Source organism: Canis aureus, chromosome 3 (genome assembly GCF_053574225.1).
Source record: "Canis aureus isolate CA01 chromosome 3, VMU_Caureus_v.1.0, whole genome shotgun sequence".
Classification (NCBI taxonomy): domain Eukaryota; kingdom Metazoa; phylum Chordata; class Mammalia; order Carnivora; family Canidae; genus Canis; species Canis aureus.
In genome coordinates, this window is record NC_135613.1 from 72,815,028 (window position 1) to 72,833,788 (window position 18,761).

General features: G+C 58.3%; 1 protein-coding gene and 1 long non-coding RNA gene across 4 annotated transcripts; one reads left to right on the forward strand and one right to left on the reverse strand.

Moving 5' to 3' along the window:
• Nucleotides 1-558: 558 nt before the first annotated feature.
• Nucleotides 559-3,159, reverse strand: LOC144311323 (uncharacterized). The gene is made up of 2 exons (XR_013376910.1): nt 3,045-3,159; nt 559-2,179 (listed from the first exon to the last, which is right to left on the reverse strand). It is a non-coding gene; the product is annotated as an uncharacterized LOC144311323 (long non-coding RNA).
• On the forward strand, nt 2,912-17,927 carry SIDT2 (SID1 transmembrane family member 2). 3 transcript variants are annotated; one of them, XM_077893654.1, is made up of 27 exons: nt 2,913-3,114; nt 4,633-4,754; nt 5,053-5,217; nt 5,307-5,352; nt 5,757-5,858; nt 5,965-6,048; nt 6,743-6,842; nt 7,035-7,100; nt 8,039-8,132; nt 8,465-8,517; nt 8,860-8,871; nt 9,224-9,295; nt 9,434-9,505; nt 10,572-10,690; nt 11,032-11,105; nt 11,206-11,272; nt 11,860-11,933; nt 12,061-12,184; nt 12,353-12,470; nt 12,992-13,128; nt 13,352-13,460; nt 13,710-13,786; nt 13,966-14,012; nt 14,283-14,388; nt 15,012-15,122; nt 16,330-16,443; nt 16,532-17,927. In XM_077893654.1, the coding sequence occupies exons 1-27, from the start codon at nt 2,932-2,934 to the stop codon at nt 16,592-16,594; spliced, it is 2,511 nt and encodes an 836-aa protein (XP_077749780.1). In that variant the 5' UTR covers nt 2,913-2,931; the 3' UTR covers nt 16,595-17,927. The 3 variants fall into 3 exon arrangements, 2 of the variants coding, with proteins under 2 accessions (XP_077749780.1, XP_077749781.1); XM_077893655.1 differs by lacking the exon at nt 8,860-8,871 and having other exon boundaries at nt 2,914-3,114; XR_013376909.1 differs by lacking the exons at nt 16,330-16,443; nt 16,532-17,927 and having other exon boundaries at nt 2,912-3,114; nt 13,941-14,012.
• Nucleotides 17,928-18,761: the final 834 nt, after the last annotated feature.

The following is an 18,761-nucleotide window of genomic DNA, read 5'->3' on the forward strand; positions in this document are numbered from 1 at the left end:
GCTCTCACAAGTCTGGCTTTGAGACCCAGCACTGCCCTTCTTTTTTTGCTAACTGCTGTAGCCAACTAAAAGGCCTTCTCTCCTCCCAGCGGCAGCACTGCCAGACCTCAGAAAGGACCTATTCATAACTGGGTTGTGCTGTGCCCTCCCTAGGGGGTGGGGCAGAAGGGCTGAGGAAAGTTTTCTGCCGACCTGAGAACCGCAAGAAAGTCTGGGGCTATTGCCCTCCTACCCTGTTTGAACACGCAGGGTGCTGAGGATTCAAAGGTTAAACCTATGAGACTTTGCAAAAGGGAAGGATCTCTTCTGGGTTTATTTAGATAGATTTCTCCTAAGATATTGCTAGGAGAAAGGGAGCAAACAAATACCAGTAGTCCCAGTCCCAGTTGTCTTGCCCCAGAGCAGTGGTTCTCAAAATGAATTGTGCATATCAAGTTTCTGGAGTACTTATAAAACCCAGATTCCTAGGCTGCACTTCCAGAGACCAGTTCAACAACTGTGAGTCTGTCTGGATATGCACATTAAAACAGGCCTGGGGGCACATTTTGCCCCAAAGCCTAAGAGTTAGAGTTGGAATGCCCCCAACCTGGGCTCATTCAGTACAGTCCCAGCCTATAGCTGAGACTCTAAACCAGTGGTTCTCACAGCACCCAGGAAAGTTCCTGAAACCAGTTAAATTACATCAGGCTGAATGGGGAGCGCAAGCTCAGAGTGGGAGTACTTCTTAGAGCTCCAGATTTACTGGCAAGTTGAGGAGGAGGTGACCATGAGAGAGAAAGTGAAGTTCACTTGGAATGTGGAAATCCTACATTAGCTGTCCAAACTGGGCTGCTGACTGCATGGGCTTATAATGAAAATTCTTCCTGTTGCTCTGAGGGTCCTCCAATTTGGTTTGTCTAGACCATGCTGGAATCTGGTAATCTCCTCTGGACTGACCCTTTGTGGATTTCACTCTACCTGTCTGTAAAATGAGGGCTTAGTCCAGGAGTCTGCTAAGGTTCCCTTTGGTCTGACTTTCTAGGGTTTTCCAGACCCTGCAGCCTGCTTCTGATCATCATTCTCAAGTACAAAAGCTTGGGCAGGGGGCCAGATCTAATTCTTGCACACACCATTTGCCAAGTATAAATAGAACAGTACCTGCACATAGTAGGTGCCCATTAAATATTTATTGCAGGAATGAATAAATATAATTGGCCGTGAGGTAAAATTAGTCCTCAGTGGAAAGAAGCCCAGAGAATAAGGCAGGGACAGGAGCTGGAGCTGTTGGAATCTTGTGAGCTAAAGAATTCTCACAAGCCTCTGGCCCAAGTGGCTTCATCTGGTGTCTGACAATTTCAGAAGTGGCCATGTTATATTTTTTTTTTTCTTTAAACATCTCGAATTTGTCTTATAAAAGAAGTCCATGTACGTCATAGAAAATTCATAAATTTTTAAAAGGTATGAAAACATTCTGAAGCCACCCACAATCCAGTGGTTTTTTTTTTTTTTCTTTTCTTAGTGGTACCTATCTATACTTTTGAAATTAGAAGAAAATGGTACATGCCATATTAAAAATCATCCGTAATTCAAAGATTTCTCAACGCTTTTCTTTGCATGCCTACGTTTTCGTTGATATAGTGTAATATTGTGAATTCCCTGCTTACATGTTCCTTAAAGTCCTGAGCATCATTTCCGATGGCTTCATGGTAATAGCACCTTTGCCACTCCCTCCTTATGGACGCTTAGGCTGTTTCCTTTATGCTTTCTATTACACATATGGCAGTCATAAGCATGACTGCTTACGCATTTTTAATCTGCATTTATTTCCTTGGGATAGAGTACCGAAAGTGGAATTAGTCTGTCAAAGAGAATCAAAAGCTCTTTCAACTTCTTGAAACACAGGCCAAAATATTTTGTAGAAAAGTTTTCCGCAATTTACACTGGAAGTCACTCACTTGCCGTGAGCGTTTTAGCTGCCTCTGCAAAGGGGAGGGAGCCCTGCAGGCATCCGGGCCTCCCTGGCGGGTGAGACTGTCCAGAGGTTCTGTTGTTCTGCCTCGGCCGTCCCTCCGCCGCCGCCGCCGGGAAGGCGTCCGGCCTGTCTCCTAATTCAGTTCTTCCTTTCTTAATGGCCCAGGGATGGAGGATGGTAAAGGCAGTGGGGGTGGAGGTGAATTCTCAGGTTCGAGCAAAGAAGGCCCTGTCAACAAGAACCCAACACGTGGAGGTCCCTCCCGGAAACATCCGCCTGGTCCAACCAAGGTGAGCTTCCAGAGACCGGCAGGATTAAGAAAGAGGAGGCGGCGGCGGGAGGGCAGTCAGAGGCGGCTCCCGCTGGAGGGCCGCGGCCCCTTTAAGGCGCAATCCGGGACTCGGCCCTTTAAATCTGTGTCAGTTTCCCCTGACGTCAGCGGGCGGACCCGCCGTCCTGCTGTTTACCGCCGCGCGGCCCCGCACACCCGCGCGAGCCGCGAGCCCCGGGGCCGCCGCGGCCGCCCGCCCTTAAAGGGCCCGCGCCCCGCGAAGCGCGCCGCTTTGGCCCCGCGGCCACCGGCCGCCGCCGCCCTCCCCGCCCCTCGCCCCTCGCCCCTCGCCGCCCGCCGCCCGCCGCCCGCCGCCCCTCCCTCCGCGGCCGCCCCCGCCGCCCCCGCCGCCGCCGCCGCCCCGCCCTCCCCGCCGCCGGCGTCCCCAGCCTCCCGGCAACCGGCCGCCCCCGGCCCGCCCGCCCCCGGCCCCGGCCCCGGCCCCGGCCCCCGCCCCCCGCGCCCCTCCCCGCCGGGCCCCCGCCAGCGCCGCCGCGGCTCCGGGGAGGGGACGTGTCCTAATCTCGGGCCGGGGTTAAAGTTCTGGTCCTGGTGAGATGCTGGAAGCTGCGGCCGCGGCCGCCGCCCGCCCCGGAGCCGTCCCGCCGCCCGCCGCCCCCGCCGCCGCCGCCGCCGCCTCGCCGGGGCCATGTTCGCGCCGGCCCTGCCCTTCGTGGCGCTCCTGGTGGCCTCGGCCGGCGGCCGCCCGGGGGCCCTGGGGCCCAAGAACGTCTCGCAGAAAGACGCCGAGTTCGAGCGCACCTACGCGGACGAGGTCAACGGCGAGCTGGTCAACATCTACACCTTCAACCACACCGTGACTCGCAACCGGGTGAGGAGCCCCGGGGAGCTCCGGGGGCGCGGGGCCGGGGGCGGGGGCGCGGGGCCGGGGGCGGGGGCGGGGCCGGGGGGCAGGGCCGGGGCCGGGGTCCCCCTCCCAGAGCCGCGCTGCGCTCCCCGCAGCTCCCGCCCGGCCGCCGCTGAAGTTGTCGCGTCCCCGAGTTCTTGCTGACCCCTCCTCCCCGCCTGCCCCTCCCCAGCACCCTGAGTCTGGCAGCCCCGGGGTGGGTGCCGGCGGAGCAGGAAACCCCCAGGACAGGAGCCGGCCGCCCGGAGGCTCTGCCCAGCCGAGTGCAGGCTGAGGCTCCCCGGGGAGATGTGCCCTAGAAGGCCCCCCTGCCCCCTGCCCCCGGCCTTGCGCACCATCCGACGTGGTGGAGACGAGACCCAACTTCTACTTGGACGGGAGGAGAGAGGAAGTTTCTCTCTGGGGAATCTGCCTCGCCCTGACTTTCTCTTTCATTTCTTCCCCCAGCATGTGTTAGACATGGTTGTAGCTAGATCCACAGTCTCGACCGCGGGCAGAGCTGAGATTTGGAGAACTCAGGCCGCCCGGCACTATCCCCGCTGCCCTGAGCTCTCCAGGATTGGATTTACTAAGGCGTGGGAGAGCTGAGCCTGGGAGCCTGATTATTTTTCAGAACGGGCAGAGATTTGCCTCCCGTGACAGGCCAGGGTCTGCCTTCAGAGCCCAGGTCTCTAAAGTGTGCTTTCCTCCTGCTTAGAGTCCTTTCTTCCTTCTCCCCATCCCTGGGGTCAACCTGAGACTTATGGTCTCTGCCCCTCTGGGAAATGCTGCCCTAGGGTGGGGGTCTCAGCAGCACAATAACAAGCATCACCAGGTTTGACGGATTGATTTTCTTGAAGCTCCCACCGTTCTGTATACTCTGCTCCATGCGTGAAGAGTGAGAAGGTGTGCATCATACAGAGGGCACACTGGGGCTCAGTGGTGTGAAGTGACTTTTCAGCAGCGCCAGCCCTTGGTCAGATCTTGGCTTTCGTACTTTTCAACGATCTCTGTTTCCCCACAACCCTCCTGGCTCTGGTCCCCAGATTGGGGGATGGGAATTGTTGAATGGGAGCTTCCTGGCTCACAAGGAAGAAAACTGAGGAACCCTTCTTGGTCTCCTGTGGCCCTGTGCGTGTATATCCTGTGGACGTGGATAGGTGTGGGGTATCCTGGGGATGCCCGAGGCCTCCCTTATGTTTCCTGTTGGGAAGTGAGGCCTTCAAGTTGGCGGGGGTCCCGTTGTCCTGCACATACGTACCTGCCAGCCAGGATGGGGCCTCGTCCAGGGACCCCTCCTGGAACTCAGGGCAAATCCCTCCTGCAGACTGGGCCTGCTCTGGTGGAAGAAGGGGCGCAGCTAGCTTCCCAGCCTGACTCAGATGGGGTCGGGGTTGGCACGATGAAGGGCAGCGCTCACTGTCTCTGGAGCCATGTGTCCCAGGTAGTGGAAGTAGAGTCCCTACAGGCTTGACTGAGGGCTGTTTCCATGTTATTCTCCAGACAGAAGGTGTGCGTGTGTCCGTGAATGTCCTGAACAAGCAGAAGGGGGCTCCTTTGCTGTTTGTGGTCCGCCAGAAGGAAGCTGTGGTGTCCTTCCAGGTGCCCCTAATCCTGCGAGGGCTGTGAGTAGGACATGGGGATCAGGGAGGGGGGTAGGTCGAGGCCAAGCCATGCCCAGAGCCTCCCCCAGGGCCTCATTTGGGGTCTCAGACCACCCAGGAGCCCCTCCGTTTCTCTCCCCCATTCCCTGAACCAGGGGGCTGCTCAGTAGCCAGGCCAGACAAGCCTGGAGCTTGTCAGCCCAGCCAGGGTAGGAGTGGGGAGAATGGAAACCAGAGAAGAAGAACTGGGGCCTTGCTCCCTTGGCCTGGCTTACCGGCAGGCGCAGTGCTAACGTCCCCTTTCTGCTTTGGGCTGTAGGTATCAGCGCAAGTACCTCTACCAAAAGGTGGAGCGAACGCTGTGCCAGCCCCCCACCAAGAATGAGTCCGAGGTCCAGTACTTCTACGTGGATGTGTCCACCCTGTCACCAGTCAACACCACATACCAGCTCCGGGTCAGCCGCATGGACGACTTTGTGCTCAGGTCGGCAAGGGAGATGCAAGGGGACCATGGGACTGGCCTTCTTGCCAAGCTCCGGGAATGACCATGGGGGTGGGCTCTTCTCCCTCCAGGACTGGGGAGCAGTTTAGCTTCAACACCACAGCAGCCCAGCCCCAGGTAAGATCTCTCGTGTCAGCTGCCCCCTGGGAAGACAAGTGGGGACACGGGAGCAAGAGTGCTCGGCAGACTCTGCTGGGAGTCTCCAGTTGGCTGTACCCTCGCCATGGAGAGACTGTTGGGAAATAGGAGCTCTGGCCCTGAGGTGGTAAGGGACCAGCAGCACGGCAAGTGCAGAGGCATGGGGTCTGGTGGCCACCTTTTCTCCTTGCCTCTTGGACACTCTCCTGGGTGCCCAGGTGAGGTTGCAGGGGATGATATAATAGGGTTGCTTGGGGTCAGGGTCTTTCTTCCCAGAGAGTGTCCACTGCCCAAAGCTGAGAGGATTCACACTGTTCCCTTGTAGAGGGACAGAGAGAGCATCCTCATGAGATGGGACTCTCCCTGCCCTCCTGTGCCCTCAGTACTTCAAGTATGAGTTCCCGGAGGGAGTGGACTCGGTGATTGTCAAGGTGACCTCCAACAAAGCCTTTCCCTGCTCAGTCATCTCCATCCAGGATGTCCTGGTAGGTTGCCTGCCCTTTTTGTCCTCTACTGAGGGTAGCAGGGCTGCTCAAGAGGAGGCCCAGGGCCCGGGTCCTGCCCATCGGCCTCTCCCTCCCACCTCTGTAGTGCCCTGTCTATGACCTGGACAACAACGTAGCCTTCATCGGCATGTATCAGACTATGACCAAGAAGGCCGCCATCACTGTGCAGGTAGGAAATGTGCATGGCCCCGTGGGAGATGGGCCAGGGGATGAGCTTTCCAAATCCTTGCCCCTTTATCCCTGCCTATTCCTACCCTACTGATAACACCAAGTCTTGGCCTGCCAGTCCCTGAGGGTTGGGACCCTCTGATATATGCAACAGTTCAACCATCATCCCGATCACCAGGAGGGGTAGGAGAGAGCAGAGTACCCTTTCTGGCTGTCAGTTCTACTTCATTCACCGTAATGATAGCTGAGAGAGGGGAAAGGGCCCCGGTTGATGCTGTGTGGCCCGTGGCAAAGGCTAAAACCTATGCTGGGGGCAGGGAGTGTAGCGCCCTGTGATCCCCCCACAAGATCCAGTCTTGCACCTCAGGAGGCAGCGAGGCCCCTCCCCCTTTCTCCCGGCTGATGCCCAGACTGTAATCGGGCACCCAAGGGTTCCTTGATGGTGGGTCTTACACACATTCGCTCACCTGGCTGTAGCACGGAGTCATGGTTTGAGCTCTGGAGCCAGGTAACGCTGGCTGTACCACTTACTGGCGGTATAACCCTAAGGCCCAGTAGGGATAATGATAGTACTTATCTCATAGGAATCTTTGTGAGGGCTAAGTAAAATTATGTGTGTATTTTGATGATTGATTTTGATGGTGATTGATGATGACGGTTTTATCATTATCATCATCACCGTCATCATCCTGCAGCGCAAAGACTTCCCCAGCAACAGCTTTTACGTGGTGGTGGTGGTGAAGACTGAAGACCAGGCCTGTGGGGGCTCCTTGCCTTTCTACCCCTTTGTAGAAGGTACACCGTGTGCCCTGGGCCTGGCTAGGGGTGGTGGGGAGGGCCTGGCCACTCCCTGGGAGGTAGAAGAACCTGTGTGTGGCTGATGGGTGGATCTGAGATGGAGGGCTTGGGCCCCAGACTCTCCCAGGCCCGGTCCCACAAACTTCAGCGAAGCTCTAGGCAGCCACTTGTTTGACATTTTGTTTCCAGATGAACCGGTTGATCAAGGGCATCGCCAGAAAACCCTGTCAGTGGTGGTATCTCGGGCGGTCACGTGTGAGTGTGGGTGGCTGAGTGGCTCTTCCTCTCAGACCTGGGGGAGGGGAGGGAGTGTTCTCTGAATGGGAAGGGTGATGGAGGCCTACAGGGCACACTGATGGGGGAGGAAGGGGGAGTGCTCTTGGCAGTGTTCACGATGGGAGGGCCAGGAGGTGGGTCCCAGTGTGATGTGGTGCAGAGTCAGTGACCAACACTCTGAAGTACTGAGTTCTGGTTCTCTTTTCGCCCCTTATGAGCAGTGTCATCTCACTATTGCCCTGTCTCTATGCTAAAAGCCTCAGCTTCCCTGTCCCTATAATAACAGGCAGTAGGGTCTGTCCTGGTAGTCTCACCAAGTTGTGCGGTTTAGCACAAAATTAGCACTCGATAAATATTTGCTGAGTGATTAGATGGAGCCCTTTGTAAACTGGAATACATAAGCTGGAAAAAATAAGGGATTGTGATAGGAAGAAAAAGAAGCTTGCCTCTCCTGTATGGTTTCTTTATTCAACAAATATTTATCGAGCACCTTCTTCATGCCAGGTGCTACGCTCTGGCTGTAGTCCTCAGAGAGCTCCTGAAGGACAGGAGCCTCTCTGTGCAGGGTGCTGAGAGCTCCAGTGGGCAAAGGACAGGTCACTGGGAGCATAAGACAGAGAAGCTTTCCTAGAGGACACAGCCCCTGAACTGTGCTTGCAAGGACAGTGTGTTTGAAAGCAGGATGGAGTTTTCAAGGAAGAAGCAGAGGAGAAAATTCTAGCAGAGGGAGTAACATGAGCAAAGACAGGAATCACGTCAGAGTTTGGCATATCTGGGGGAACGGCCTGTTGTTCACCCCACGAGGTTACTGCATCTGAGGGAAGAAGAGGGGAGAGCTCAGGCTGGGCCCCTGTGTGCCGTGACGCGCAGCCTTGGCAGGATTTGATGTGCTCATCCTCCTGCTTCCCTCCCCACAGCTGAGGCCTATGTTGGCGGTATGCTCTTTTGCCTGGGCATATTTCTCTCCTTCTATCTGCTGACTATCCTCCTGGCCTGTTGGGAGAACTGGAGGTAAAGGGGGGCTGCTGGGCTTCCCCCTGTTCTGGGGTGGGGCGAGCAGGGGAGCCTGCCTGGCGGGATCTGAGCCAGCCCAGGCTAGTGCTCTGCACCATTGTGGGGCATAGGAGGTCGGTGGTCCCTGGGCCTCTCCTCTGGAAACCAGCCCCTCCCCTCAACCTTCTCCCCAAGCAGGGAAACCCCACACTACTCCCCAGCCTGGGAGGAGCCTTAGGTCACAGATGGAGGGCAGGGTTAGGGGATGGAGAGGGTGGAAGGCAGGCCAGCCGTCCAGGCAGGACCCTCTTCCTGCCCCTCTGGTTTGCCTCTGGATTCTGTTCCTGCAGGCAGAGGAAGAAGACGCTTCTGGTGGCCATGGACCGAGCCTGCCCAGAAAGCGGTACCTCCAAAGGGCGTGGGCAGGGAGGGCAGAGTGTGCTTTGTGCTTTGGTGGATGGTTCCCTTGGGGGCTGGAGGGGGAGAGGCCAGCTGGGGGCTTCTGGATGTTCAGATTGGGAAGAACACTCTGCAGATGGAAATGGGGCCGGGATTGTGCCCGGACCACCCTGATATGCCCATCTTAACGGCTGCCGCTTGATTCATTCTCTGGGGCTAGCTACACTGTCTGCCTCGGGTGAGGAGCTCACAGTCTGGGGCGTTACTAACCTTTCATTCTCTCTCCTTTTCTTCCAACCTTCCTTCTCTGTCTGTCCTCCCTCCTGCTTGGGACCTTCTCTCTCAGCCTCTCTCCTTGGTAAGCTCCAGGTGCTGTGGGCAGAGGAGCTGGAATCCAGAATGGGGGACGGAGGGGACACACTGGGATGTCAGGGTGGGACTTGGGCGGGCGGTGCTCGCTGTCCTCGCTGGTAATTGAGATGCATCGCTTCCTTGACCTTTCTCTTTCTGTAGAGAGGACAAAGGACAGTGAGGGTTTCCTTTGGGACCCGCGTGGGAGGTTGGGGCACGGCTGGTGGTGGGAGCGCAGCGTGTTTGTCAGGATAGGTGCTTATTCTTTGCTGCTGCCGTGGCCCTTCTGTGTCTTTCCTCTCCTTGGCTTGGCCACACCCTGTTTCCAGAGTTGATGGGACCTTGATTTCTCATTGCAGGTCACCCCCGGGTGCTCGCCGACTCCTTCCCTGGCAGCTCCCCTTACGAGGGCTATAACTATGGTTCCTTTGGTACGTGTCAGCACCGGTGGTCGTGCCGCCCACTCACAACCCGGTCACCTCGACGGGTGGCCGAGTGGCAGCGGCCCCCCCCCGCCCCCAGCATCCCCGTCCCCTCGTACCTGCCTCACCACTCGCCGTTCCCCACAGAGAACAGCTCGGGATCTACAGACGGCCTGGTGGATAGCATGGGCACTGGGGACCTCTCCTACGGCTACCAGGGTGAGTACGCCAGGCTGGGCAGAGCCAGGTGGTGCAGGGCTGGAGCAGGCTGGGCGAAGTGTGGTGAAGGGCACTCGCCTCTTCTGCCAGACGCTGGAGCCAGGAATGGGGCTGCTGCCTCCCTACCCCTCTCCTTTTTCCTTCCTTCCTCCTTGGCCCCACTTCCTGGTAACTTTCCCTTTCCTTTGAAGGGCACGACCAGTTCAAGCGGCGCCTCCCCTTTGGCCAGATGCGGCAGCTGTGCATTGCCATGGGTAGATGTGGGGAGGGGGGGGCGCTGCTCCGCCAATCAGCTCCTGCCAGGGCAGTTGACTGGAGCCGGTAGGCTCCAGGGCCAGAGAGATGCTTTGTGCATGGCTTCCCCATCTAATGCCAATAATTGCCCGCTCTTGTGTCTTTTGAGATAAGCAGGCACTGGCTTTGATGCTGGTGGGCTGGCACCCCAACTCCCCCCAGGCCAGATGTTCTGGTTGGCTGTCATGTTTGCCAGCACCCGTGTTCCCTGGCCTGCCGGGGTAGGGCTCATGGGCACAGGTGTCACATCCTGGCCTCTGGGGGCTTCGGTCAGGCAAAGTCATAGGAGGAAGCTTCTGAAGGCACAAGAGAAGAACAGGAGCAGGTGCTCTTCCTAGAGGCAGCCTGTCCTCCTTGCCTGCCCCCCCAGAGCCCACTGGGTCTTTACCCAGTGGGGGCCAAGCCAGTGTCCTCTCAGAACCCACACGGCCGGGCATCTAATCAGCATGACTTCTGCCGAATTCAGTCCTTGTTGCTTGTGTTGGGGGCCCAGGTCTGCTCAGCGTCCTGGCCTGGGAGTCCTACTCAGTGAGGGGGCAGGGCTGGAGCAGTCCCTGTTTGGTGGCCTCTTCCCAGAACCCACCCTTGTTCCCCTCGAGGACTTAGGGGCACCCGATACCTCTTCCCTGGGCCTGAGCGCGCCTCTGCTCCTGCTCTGAGCCCACAATTTGCCTCTTCCCACTGCCCAGTAATTGTGACAATTGCCCCAGGGGGTGGGGACAGATCTTAAGTTCTGTGCCTCTTGGTTAACTCTTCCTCCCCGCCACCCCAGATCGTTCCCTAGACCCTGTGGGCACTCGGCCACGCCTGGACTCCATGAGCTCTGTGGAGGAGGACGACTATGACACGTTGACTGACATTGATTCGGACAAGAATGTCATTCGCACCAAGGTCTGATGCCATGGGGGCTGGCCCTAGTCATGGGTTTCCCATGGGAAGCAGATTCTGTGTTTGGGCCCCCACGCACCTCCCTGTGGGGTGACATTGTAGGAGAACAAAGGGAAAGAGCTGATTTGGGGCAGGATAGATTCTAGAGGAAGCTGACTCTATTCCCGGCCCTTCCAGTCTGATGGTCCGCAGCAAGGGGCTGACCTGGAGCCACCTGCCCTGCGGTCCGGGACTGTGGCCTGCGGGAGGGGTGGGGGGCCTTCGCTGTCCTCCTCTAACCTGGGCAGGAGGGGCTTCTCCCAGGGGGCAGCGGGAAAGCAGGGCTCACTGCAGCTTCTCCCCAGCAATACCTCTACGTGGCCGACCTGGCCCGCAAGGACAAACGCGTCCTTCGGAAAAAGTACCAGATCTACTTCTGGTGAGTGGGCGGAGGGGGCCGGGCTTCCTCCCTGGTGGGGTGGGGTGGCGGTGGCAGGTTTCGGGTGCCACCTCCTCACCGCTGTCCTTCCTCTCCTCAGGAACATCGCCACCATCGCTGTCTTCTATGCGCTTCCGGTGGTGCAGCTGGTGATCACCTACCAGACGGTGAGGGGCAGGGCTGGCTCCCCCGGGGCCCCTGCGGAGCGCCCTTGCCCATCTGGGCCGCGGCCCCAAGTGCAGAGCTTCCTGGCCTGGGGCTCAGGAGTGAGCACAGGTCTTAGGTCACAGGTCCTGGGTCCAGATCCTAACTCAGCCTCACCAGCTGGGTGACCTGCAGCTCGCTGACCAGCTGGGTGACCTGCAGCAAGTCACTGAGGCTCCCTGAAAAATGGGGCAGCACAGTAGCAATGACGACACCGTCCCCGGCTCGTTGCAGGGTTCATGCAACAAGAGCCGTGGCACTTTGTAAGTGTTGGTTTCCCTTCCCCTTTCTCTGTGCTGTGAGGCAAGAACCTCTGTCGCGGTCATGCCTCATGATTTCTGACTCCACCTAGTGAGGGGGCCAGTGACTGTGGCAAAGAAGCCTGGCCTGGCATACGGATGCACACACGTGCCCGTTGTGTGGCACTTTCCTGTCCTGCCGGCTGGGACTGGGTGATGTGGCAGGGCTGGAGCCTGGCTCCCTCTCACCTGGGCTCTGGGCTGAGCAAGGTGCATCAGCAGCCCCTCTGTGCTCCTGTGCCCTGCTGCAGGTGGTGAACGTCACAGGGAATCAGGACATCTGCTACTACAACTTCCTCTGTGCTCACCCGCTGGGCAACCTCAGGTGAGGATGGTTTGGGGTGAGCTAGGGCTGGAGCAGGGGCTCTGCCAGTAATGCCCCGGGGTGGGGGTGGGGCAGAAGAGTCCAGAGTGCAGGGCCAAGGCAATGCGCCCTGTGTCACCCCTTCCAGCGCCTTCAACAACATCCTGAGCAATCTGGGGTACATCCTGCTGGGGCTGCTGTTCCTGCTCATCATTCTGCAGCGAGAGATTAACCACAACCGGGCCCTGCTGCGCAATGACCTCTACGCCCTGGTGAGAGAGCACCTGCCCACTGATGCCTCGGCGCCAGGCTCTTCTAGCCGGAGTGCCCAGCCCTGCCCAGCCCACGAGCCGCTCCATACCTCTTTCCTCCTGTCCGTCCTTTGGGTCCCTTCCTCCCTCCCACCTCACCTCCTCTTTCCCTTCCCTTCTCCCCAATAGGAATGTGGGATCCCAAAACACTTTGGCCTGTTCTATGCCATGGGCACAGCCCTGATGATGGAGGGGTTGCTTAGTGCCTGCTATCATGTCTGCCCCAACTATACCAACTTCCAGTTTGGTGAGTGGGGCCTCCTTCCCTGGCTGCACCTGTCTGAGGTCCTCTACCATCCCCATCCCCATGTCACCTGCAGGGATCCCCCAGGACTCAGCCCTGTGGGAGACGCCAGGGTTGGGGTTCCTGTGTGCATACACATCCTAGTTTCTAGAAAGGATGCAGCTGGATGATATTGCATTCATCCGTTTAGTGTTTTCCATGGAAAGCCATGTGTCAACTGAGAAAACGAATATCACTGAGATGTGGTCCCTGACCTTAGGGTGCTCAGGCTACATTGTCCTTGTTGTCAGGGGAGGTCAGATTGGGTGCCAGCCAGTGGGGTGGCAGTGTGGTGTCACAGTCACATGTCAGTGTGATGACATTTGAACTCCAGGTCAGGGGCTGGAGTTCTGGTGTCAGCCCACCAGCGGCTCGCTCGTGGCCACGAGAAGGCCTTGGGGGCTCCCTTGGATTGTCTGGGCAGGGAGTTCCATGCTGAAGTTCAGTGGATGCATTTGTAGTTCACGTTCATGCCCCCAACCCAGACACGTCGTTCATGTACATGATTGCCGGGCTGTGCATGCTGAAGCTCTACCAGAAGCGGCACCCAGACATTAACGCCAGCGCCTACAGCGCCTATGCCTGCTTGGCCATCGTCATCTTCTTCTCCGTGCTGGGTGTGGTGAGCCCCTGGCCCCTTGGGCCTGCCCCATATTAAAGTATTAAAGGTGCATACGTGTGTGTGCACATGCAGTCCCTCTGCCCCCCTGGAGGAGAGATCCCTGCTCCTTCCCTGATGTGCCGTCTTTGGGCTCCTGGGAGAGCCCTGATCCTCCAGAGAAAGGGCGGGCTGTGGGAGCTCCTCTCAGCGCCTCCTCAGCCCTGTCCACTGTGGCCCCTGACAGGTCTTCGGCAAAGGAAACACAGCATTCTGGATAGTCTTCTCCATCATTCACATCATTGCCACCCTGCTCCTCAGCACACAGCTCTATTACATGGGCCGCTGGAAGCTGGGTGAGGGCATGCCCAGGGCAGGGTGGGGAGGTGGGGGGTGCAGCTGGGCCCCAGGGAGTCAGGGGACCTGGACTCACAGCAGACTCTGGGTTCTGCTCTCTCGCTGGGGGCCCTGGAAGAATCACCGAGTGAGGAATGAGATGAGGGTTGGCATAGCTGTGCCCTCTGAAGGCCTGGGGTCCTCTGCGGGCATGGGCCAGGGGACGGGGGAAGGGGTCCCAGGGCCGTCAGCACTTCTCCTTCTTGCAGACTCCGGGATCTGCCGCCGCATCCTCCATGTGCTTTACACAGACTGCATCCGGCAGTGCAGTGGGCCCCTCTACGTGGTACTGGCCCAGCTCCCCAGCCCTCTGCCATCTGCTCTCTTCCCTCGGCTGGTGGGGGGGTGCGGGGACATAGCTGAGAGCCCAGGGGAGGGTGGGGACTGGCTGATCTGGGCCTTCTTCCACTTTTCTCCCTGTCTCTCTTCCCCTCTCTCAGTCCCCGTGTCTCTGCTTCCCTCCAGGACCGCATGGTGCTGCTGGTTATGGGCAACATTATCAACTGGTCGCTGTGAGTCTGGCCATTGTCTGCGGTAGCCTGGCTGGGCAGACAGCGGGGGACTTGGCCAGCCATTGGCTGCCTGGGGGGCCACGGACACATTCTAAGCTTCAGGCGTGAGAAATGGGGGCTGAGGAGAGAGATGTTGGCACCAGGGGTTCTGGAATTTCTGTGGGCCTCTGAACCCAGCCTCACTTCATAGTAGCATAACATGGGGTGAAGGAGAGCCCTTTCCTTGCCCTTGGCTTCCCCTGCTTCACCAGCTCTTCTTTCCTTGGCCAGAGCTGCCTATGGGCTCATCATGCGCCCCAATGATTTCGCCTCCTACTTGTTGGCCATTGGCATCTGCAACCTGCTTCTCTACTTTGCCTTCTACATCATTATGAAGGTGAGTGGGGATGGCTGAGCCTTCTCTGCCAGCGGGAGGAGATTGGCACAACCTGCTTCAGGGTAGCATTGAGAGGCAGTGGGAATTTTTTTGTTCGTCTCATGCTGATGCAGTTCAAGGAGGGGAGAGGCTAAAGTCTCTTGCCTGTACTCCAGCTGTATCCAGAGACTCATTCACTGAGCCCCTTCCATATGCAGAGAACAGCCCATGACACTGGTAGCGCTGCAGGCTGCAGCTGGGAAGAGCCCCATGCGGTGTAGGGGGTTGAGGGGGGCTCGCCAGGTCTGCACAGCCTGGGGCCTCTGAGGGCCGGGCACTTCCCAGGGACCCTCCTGCCGTCCAGGGTGAGAGGAGCCGAGCACAAGGAGAGCCCCCTGGCCAGTGCAGGTTGATAGCACGGGGCTGTGGGCACATGGAGGCCTAGCCAGGGCAGACATCAGGGGTGAGGACCCCAGGCTGCTGGTGTGGGACGAGTGGGCTGTGTAGCTACGGCAGGTGATGGTGTGAATCCAGGAAGGCTTCCTGAAGGATCCGTCCCATATGCTGAGAAGTGGCATGAAGGGCAGGCTGGGAGACGGGCTGGGCCAGGGCCCGGCCCTCAGACTCCTCTTCTCTCCCACCAGCTCCGCAGCGGGGAACGGATCAAGCTCATTCCCCTGCTCTGCATTGTCTGCACCTCCGTGGTGTGGGGCTTCGCACTCTTCTTCTTCTTCCAGGGACTCAGCACCTGGCAGGTGAGTAGTCCTCCTGCCGAGAGGGTGAGGGAGTCACCCACAAGTTTGTTGTGAGCCAATAAATGGCCACTTCTCTTTACGAACATCATTTGTGAGTACCGGCCATGCTCTTTCGCAGCTGCTTTCTCCCTTAATATTCCTGAAGTCCCCATTTTACATATGAGGCAGCTGAAGTTCACAGAGGCCAAGGGACCTGCCCAAGGTCACGTGGCCAGCCAGTGGCACAGCTGGGGTTTGAAGCCAGAAGTGCCAGGCTCTCCCCTCAGCCTTGTAGGCACCTGCCATGAATCAGGTTTCAATTCTATGATCAGAACCAAGCCTGGCATGGTCCTCTGCCTTTGAAGTACTTTAATCTAGTTCAGGAGAGAGACCATCAGTTCCTGGACTACTCTTTGCGATATGATCCACAAGGTGAAGGGCATAGGCAAGACAGGAAGGGGACATGGACACGAGGGCAGAGGACACAGGAGGTCCAGGAAAGCTTCCTGGAGGAGGTGGACCTTGCTCATGGTCTCAAAGGCCCTGGGTGATGAGAAAGGGCCCTGTGGCCTAGCAATGCTGCGACTGGAGTAATGACTCAAAGGCAGAACTAATCGAGGCAGATTTGGGGTCAACAAATATATGAATCTGGGAGCCGAGTGAAGACTGTGAACCCCTGAAGTCAGGATAGTTCTTGTCATATCAGTGGCCTCAGCATGTGGCAGAGACGGTCCCCAGACATAGTGGTGTCCGGTGAGTGTTTGTTGGGTAGGGATCATGGTGAGCACGGAGGACCCCGAGTTTCCTAGGACGTGGCCCACATTATGGTTCCTGTTGTGGGGGGTGGGTGGGTGGGGGTTACCTGCTAGTAAGGCTTTGGAGAACGAGTGAGCCTGGAGGAGCAGATTGGAGCAGGGGGCAGAGTCCAAGACAGGGACCTAAGTTAGGGGGCATCTCAAGGTGATCTCAACCCTCTGCTGGTGTGAACGGCAGAAGAATCCAAGGCATGAGGGTAAAAGTGAAAGGAAAGGGCAGAAGCCAGCATCCTCTGGGGGAAATCTGTAACAAAAGCCAGTTTTTAGATGTGGGAGAGGACGGTGAGGATGAGTCAGAAGGAGGGTGCTCTCGTGCCTGGTGCCGGGAGCACGGCGGCCGAGGGAGCCGCGGGCGGGTCTGGCCCCAGGCCTGGGTGGGCGGCATCCACAGGCAGCTCTCTGTTCCTCCCCAGAAAACCCCCGCCGAGTCACGGGAACACAACCGCGACTGCATCCTCCTGGACTTCTTTGACGACCACGATATCTGGCACTTCCTGTCCTCCATTGCCATGTTTGGGTCATTCCTGGTCCGTGAGACTGTCCTGCCCAAGCAGGGGGTGGGGTGGAGGCCGAGGTCGGCCGCCGGCCTGGGCCTGACTCCACGTCCCTCCCCAGGTGTTGCTGACGCTGGACGACGACCTGGACACCGTGCAGCGGGACAAGATCTACGTGTTCTAGCAGGAGCTAGGCCCCTTGCTTTACTCATGGGGCCCCAAGGCCTCCTGCCACCCTGCCTGGAGCCTCCGTAGCTCTGGGGGTGTGAGTCCCCAGCCTGCGGCCCACGGTGGGTAGCAGCAGGACAGCGAGGTCTAGGCCAAGCCTGGCCTGGGACAGTCATGGCGGGGGCCTTGAGCCTTGAAGGGTGGGGAGGAGGCCTGCTCCCCCCACACCCCAGATGTTGGCCAATTGCTGCTGCTTCTCAGTGTTGAGGGCCTCTCACGGGCCCTGCTGTTGGCTCTCCAGTTGTCCCTCTGCAGGACGAAGGAGCGAAGTGTTGCCCTGCCCATCTCACTGCCTCGCACTCTGTCCGTCCTTCCCCTCCCCGGAGCCTGCACCCCAAGCCCTTTCTTCTTCCCGAGCTCCAGTCCAGGCCTGGTTGGGCCTGATTCTCCGTCCTGTACCAGGGCCCCACTGCTCTTTGGGGCTGTACGCGACTGCCATCACTGCCCATTCCAGTCAGGATGAAATGCGGGTGTAGGATTGTGGAGGCTGGCCGGCTGGGGCCAGGCTTTTGGTGCTAAGGCCTAAGAGGGGCTTCAGGCAGTGGTGCCTCCTCCCTCTGACCTGTGCTTGGTACCGGCTCTGTAGTCAAAGGGTCAGCCTGCATGTGAGGGTCGCCTTGATCTGAGGGGCTGAATTCAGAGGTCAACTTCCTATCCCGTCAGCCCCCGGACTGATGTGGGCACCACGATTGGAAGGAAAGATCAATTCGCCCCTTTCCTTTTCTTTCCGGCCCTTGGCCCTGCCAAGCCCCAGCTGGGGGCCTCTCAGTGCCATCGACGCTGTCCAAGAATGTCCAGGGGTGAAGGAGGGGGCCCCAAGGCGCCCGGCTCCTCCTGCCTCCTCACAGCCGTGGGAGCCCCAGTGCCTATCTTAGAAGGAGGCTCAGGAAGGGACACGCTCTGCCCCCGCTGTCCCCGGACCAGCCTCACTCTAGGACGCAGGGCTGGCTTCTGTGTTTCTGTCCGTCTTCGGCCAAGTTCTGTGTTAATCACACACACACGTATATACGTAGGAGACTTTGGCCCGCTCTGGCCCTTGGGTCCCCATCACCCTACCTGGTCCGGTCCAGATGCCAAGATGGGGGAGTTCAGGTCGGGCTCCGGCTCGGGGACGGGTGTGTGTTTTGTTCTGCCCAACTTGTTTTTATAGCTCTCCCTGGGGCCGCGGGGAGGAGGGGATCTGGATCTTTTTTCAGAACTCCGTTTAATGTCTGTCTCCATGCTATGGTTGCATTTCTGTTTTCTATGAATGAGTCTGCATTCGATTAAAGAAACAACCAGACGCAGTACTTGGTCCCCCGTTTTCTCCCCCTCGTCGGGGTGGAGGTGTGGAGAAGGAGGGGTGGGACAGGCCCTCTGTTTCTCGCTTCCTGTGGTCTGCCTTTCTTTTTTTTTTTTTATTTATTTTTTAGATTTAGATTTTATTTATTCATGAGAGACACAGAGACACAGGCAGAGGGAGAAGCAGGCTCCATGCAGGGAGGCCGATGTGGGATTCGATTCCAGGACCCCAGGATCATGCCCTGAGCTGAAGGCACATGCTCAACAGCTGAGCCGCCCAGGCGTCCCTCCCTTTCTCTTTTCGACAAAGTAGAGTCCCCCTTGCTTTTCCCTATGTGCCCTCGAGTAGCCCATGTTACGGCTCTCCTCCGAGCAGCTGCGTCAGTCCTGGAGGCCCTCCCCAGGGCCTGCTGCGTGCCAGGCACGGTGCTGGGCAGAGAGTATGCAGTGAATGAGCCTCAGCAGTGCCATCCCCCCGCTGAGATCCCTGCCCCCCGCCCTTGCCTGGCAAATGGCAGCAGCCTCTGCCCACCGAGCCCCTCACCCACACGTCAGGCCGGCTTCGCGTCTGACCTGAGCGTCTCCCAGCTTGGCTGCATGTGCAGCCTGTGCCCGCCGACCTCACTTGAGTGGCCAGGAGAAGGCAGGCCCAGGCTGGGCTGGTTCTCGGGGAACATGATGGTGATGTACGGTGGGTAAGTGCGCGCAGGTGGCAGGCAGGCTCCCAGAAGAGGGAATTTTGAAACGACCCGAGAAAGTTGACTTGGTTCCAACTGGCCTAAGAGCCCAAGATTGGGGGGTGGGGGGCAGGCCCTGGTGAACTGAGAACTAAGGGGCGGTGT